This window comes from Pyxicephalus adspersus, chromosome 1 (genome assembly GCF_032062135.1).
Source record: "Pyxicephalus adspersus chromosome 1, UCB_Pads_2.0, whole genome shotgun sequence".
In the NCBI taxonomy this organism is placed as follows: domain Eukaryota; kingdom Metazoa; phylum Chordata; class Amphibia; order Anura; family Pyxicephalidae; genus Pyxicephalus; species Pyxicephalus adspersus.
Window position 1 is genome coordinate 176,044,090 of NC_092858.1, and position 5,141 is coordinate 176,049,230.

At 43.9% G+C, this 5,141-nt stretch overlaps 1 protein-coding gene across 1 annotated transcript in view; it reads right to left on the reverse strand.

Moving 5' to 3' along the window:
* Positions 1-715: 715 nt before the first annotated feature.
* The window catches only part of GTF2E1 (general transcription factor IIE subunit 1), a gene marked incomplete at its 3' end in the record, with an annotated part of 11,264 nt that continues 6,838 nt past the window's right edge, over positions 716-5,141 (reverse strand). Inside the window, 1 exon segment of the mRNA XM_072398455.1 lies at positions 716-917. Within this exon segment, the coding sequence (XP_072254556.1) occupies positions 716-917 (202 nt within the window).

Sequence of the window (5,141 nt, forward strand, 5' to 3'; positions counted from 1 at the left end):
TTGTATTTGCTTGATATTTAGTACACTTGTGATATAAGAAACATTTCTAGATTTTAATATTTTCTTTATAAAAACTTAAAACTTATAACTTATAAATAAACTTTTTAATATTTTTAGAAAATATATTATTTTGCCATGTAACTCTCTACTTTTTTGGTGGTTCACTTCTCTTGGTGTACAAATGTAGACCCTTTGGACCTATTTCTTGGTCTAATACCATTTAGGGAGGTGGCAACCATAAATGTTTTTATTATTCAGCTCATTAGCTAACCAGTAACATTCTTCAAATCTAATGCCAGCGCCTAGTGATCCTCGCCCGAAATTTCTGTTCATGGTTAGTTTTGGAAGCAATAAAACAATTAAATTATTTTACTAAAAACAGCAAAGTGCCAGAATCATTTGCACCCAGATTTCAATCACTTTCTTCCTTAAACCCATAACACCATGAGCAGCAGATTTCTGAGGACTCTACATATGGAAGTGCATTTAAAAATTCATGGAAAGCTTCTGAAATAGTTTGGTCAACATGAGGATGTGCGTCACCTTCTTTTGCATGAGGGCTGACAGGTCTTTTTACACTTACATTAATAGCAGTCGTCCTTCCACGGATATAGGTAAAAGTGGTCAGAATTCCAGGGAAAGAGCATAAAAACCACCATTATCAGCCCCTATAATACAAGCCAAGATTATAACACAACAGACTACGGTTCCATACCTCTGTCTGAGAGATGGGATCTCGGTGGGTTCTGGCTCCAGGATCTCATAAGCTAGGTTGATATCCTCAGTCTCTCGTAGCAGATCATACAAAGGTTTTATCTGTTCATTAAACCGGGCAACTAGAGTGCGAGCGTCCTTTTTTGGCATGGCGGATTCGTCTTCTTCCACCTCAGTCTGACAAAAGGTGCAACGAAACGTCCCTGAGAGAAACAGAAACAAAGTTAGCGCAAAACCAACAATGCTGTAAAGAATGGCATATACACAATTCATTGTACTAGGGCTGTATGTTAATGTTCGTATCCAAGCAAAGTGATGTGGGCACCCAAAGAAGGGCCCCTTCACCTGTGGACAGAGAATTGGGTGCAGCAGTGCTTGTCCTGGGAAAAGAGGTCATGTTCGCTCTCCAAAGCTAAAGAATGAAATTATGATTGGAGAGCTGTCAATCATCCCAGAAGATGAACATCACCAACCTAGTAGTGGACTGGCACGGACCATTGATCAGATAGGTGGTAGGGGGACAATGCCATATGGGAGGTGGTGAATATCACTGATGCATTCAGACGCCAAGAGCAAATTTTTAGCTTAAGGTATGGAGAAGCTTGCGACTCGCTAACCCTCTTCCCATGTGGCGTTGGGTCGGCCCATTGCCATCACTATGCGGGCAGCAGATGGGATCTGAGAATATTTGTACCAGCCAAAGGATTTTTATCTGTTCCAGTAGTCTTGTGATCCAGGCACCCCTGCCAGACAGCACTGTCAGGTCTTTGAGTCTATTTTGCCGGTATACAACAAACTGACCGCACAGTATCATTTTACTAGTATACCAGGCGGTCCTACCCAAGATACACATTCAAAGGACCGTTTAGCAAGGCCTTGTATTTGCTAGCAACTCTAAAGTAGATTGTACCATGTCTCACCACCCTGCTGCGATTGGACAGTTGAGGATAAGCAGTAAAAAAAAAAGCATCTTTATTCTACCTTCTCCAAAAATATTTTACCTTCTATAGTGCTTGTAATCCTCTGCAGCCAGTCATGTGATCTGGGGGACGGGGACTTCTAGCAGACAGCACAAGCAGGCCTTCCACCTCCACACAGTAGTCAAGAGTACACCGTCTTTGTTCTCCCCGGCCCTCTTTAGCTGGGCACTCCATCCAGCAATTTTTTAGCAACCACCCGCCCTGTTTTTGGGTGGTGACTGAAAAGCTGGGTCACAATTCAGGGGCTGCCACCCACCGACAGCTACTTCCTACCCAGTAACGCTTCTGATTGGACAAAGCATCAGCAAGGTATAAGCCAAATATATGTACATGGCAGCGCACCTAAATGGCTCAAATTGCTGCAGTGCAAGAAGCCACTATAAAGACACATTTAGGTACTTACACTGTGAAATTTGTGCAATTGTATCTAATGAATAAAGGACTGGATTACGAGGAGTTTTGTTTTTTGATACCTACATTGAGTTTAGGTTTACTGATTCACCAAGCTTCTGCAGCACTTACTAAGTGTTAATGCACAGAAAAGTTCTACAGAGGGTGAAGGAAGCAGACAGCAAATGGCTCAAGGTCTGCTATTGTCACAGCGTCTAGCGGCGCATCCACCGCATTCCGTACGCCCACTGGATTTCCTCCACTTCATTGTCACTCCTCTGCAATCACAGCCCAATCATTATGAGTACGGAGGGTGCACCGGGCGTGAAGTCAGCTGGGATGAAGGGAACCAAGGTCAGCGTGGCTTCAAGATGAGACAAGGCTGTGCGCAATGCACCACACAGCACAATTCTGACAATCCCAAACAACACAGAAGTTACTTCTCAGAAGTTTGCCGGCCTTTCAACTCAGCCGAATGCCTTTGCTGTAAGTCTCTCCGTAAGAGCCGAGCTCACACCTCGGGAGAGTAACTGAATATGTAACCCAGACGAGGTTATGTTTTCCAGCAAAAGACATAATAGATGTGGACATGTATTATTATTATTAATATACAGTATTTATAAAGCACCAACATGTTACGCAGCGCCGTACATTAAATAAGGGTTGCAGACAGACAGATAAAAGGAATGACACAGGAGGAGGGAGCATGGCACTTGTTTCTTTGCCACAACAATTAGATCTGGCAACCAACGGCTATGCCCAAGCTGTGTCACATGGCTATGAAATTGTCTTTACTACAGTAAATGGTTGCTTTGCCAGCTACAGAGAAGCAAGGAGGTGCAAGTAAAGCGCCCTAACACTGGCAAGGCAACAAGGCCTCCTTACCATGCTGTGATACAGCAGAAGCTTTTCATGACGGCTGCTGTATAAATCACATTTCAGTAATAAGTTATGTGAGCGGAATACGTTAAACTCCTCTGAGAACCTCTGTTGTATGGAGCGAGGCAGGAAGAGCCGATTATCTCCTCTTTAGAGATTTCAGGGTAAATCCCTGTAACAGAAAACACTGTTATTTCCCACGGTGTTCCAGTCTGGACGGCGGCTGTCAACCAATCCTCGCATATTGCTGGAATTTCAATATAGAGATTACCGCTCGGGAGTGATTTATGAAACCTTAAAAAGGAGAATTAGCAATATGGCACATAGAGGTCAAAGAAGATTTCCATCAAGAACATTGAGGTGACCGAAAAGCAGGAAAAACAGACTCAGCGGTCACTGTGTGCAAAAATATGGCAGCTGATGGGTCACTTTATAGGAGAAATAGTGGTGGGGCGATCACTCGGTGTTCAAAGAGATGCAATCTGCAAATTCACACAGCCCTGCCAAGGCAATTACGTCCCATATTGTCCCACCCTTAGGGCCCGTCCACACTACTGACATAAATCATGGTACGATAACACATGTTGCAATGCATGCTCCTAGATTGTAAGCTTTTCTGGTCAGGGACCTCTCCTCTACTTGTGTCACTGTCTAAATCTGTCTGTCATTTGCAACCCCTATTTAATGTACAGCGCTGCTTAATATGTTGGTGCTATAAGCCTTGTTTAATAAAACAATGCTATGTTATGAACGGGCTCCCAAAATCCTTTACTAGCGGATTTTGGGAGCCCATTGGCCTCAGTGCACCATGAGGCTTAGTAAGAACATTGAGGTGCCATTTACAATGAACAACACCACAATGCACCACAGACGTGCAGCCATTGCAGCAAATTGTGCATTTTACCACAATGCATGGATGTCAATGCGCAATCAGTCAGTACAAACAGCATGACACCTATGAACTTTGACCAAATCTATTTGCCGATAGGACTTTTTTTGAAACTTGGAATGGATCAGGTCCAGGATTGAAAACATTTGCTTACTAACAGAAATGTTTAAGAAATCTATAACTCAGGTTCTCCCATGGCTCAGGTTCTCTCCAGTCTTGGGGGTGCAATGTTGCAGGTTGTTCACTGGGCAAAAAGTGAGAAAATGCTTCCTCCTGCCTGCAGCAGAATGGCAACATCATTTCAGCCTAGGCAAAGTCACCGAGTGGAGCTCAAGGCAGTTTTAAAACAGACCCTGTCAGAAGAATGAACACAATGTTTTGAATGCAGAATGCAAGCCCACCATTGTATGCACCCCCCTCCCCTCCTCCTGGGGGTTTTATATAATTTGTACCAAGCCCGGTAAAGAGCATTTTTGCTGGACAGCTTATTCTGCATTTAAAGATTGCAAAGTATGAAAAGACAGGTAAAATAAAAAGAGGAACTGATATACTGAATATAACCAGGTACCCAAACACAAGATTTTTTTGTGAGTGTGGACAAAAATTATGTTTTATAAAGCGTAGCTGCACTTCAGATTCTCCATTATATGATTATGGATCAGTGAAAGGCACAGCCGCCGATCAATATTTATAACTGCAATCTCTCAATCAAATAAAAGAATAACAAACAGCTCTTGGTACATGGACAGACAATGCAGGCAGTGTGGAGGGATGAATGGTGGGTGCTTTTATTGCAGGGATTAGCTTGCTGTGAGCTTGGCATCATCGGCAGAAAAGCACCAACAGAGAATCATGTAAGCCGGTCTGCCTTCAGCTGAATCCTCTGTCCTCCACCAAGACCTCAAGGTCACTCCGACAAGACGGCCAGGATCGCGGCTCATAACGCACAACAATTGATCCTGGTAAATGATCCGGGTGTTTCCTGTGCTGATGGGGACCTGGGGTGACCCTACAGATGAACATTTGTCACTGACACATGCGTCTTGTGTGCTCAAACAATGTGTATACAATGAAGGCAAAGCATTTTGTGTTACTTGGCAGATGCTGAAGACAGACAGAGAGTGCAAATATACAGCGATTGCCAAAACAGCTAGGCATGGACTCCACAAGACCGCAGTTTCCGCCAGCCCATAATGCATCCCGCTGCCTACTCTGCCAGCCTGCATTCTGCCCACTAAGGCATCCTGCTGCCTCCTCCGCCGGCCTGCTTTCTCCCAACGAATGCATTC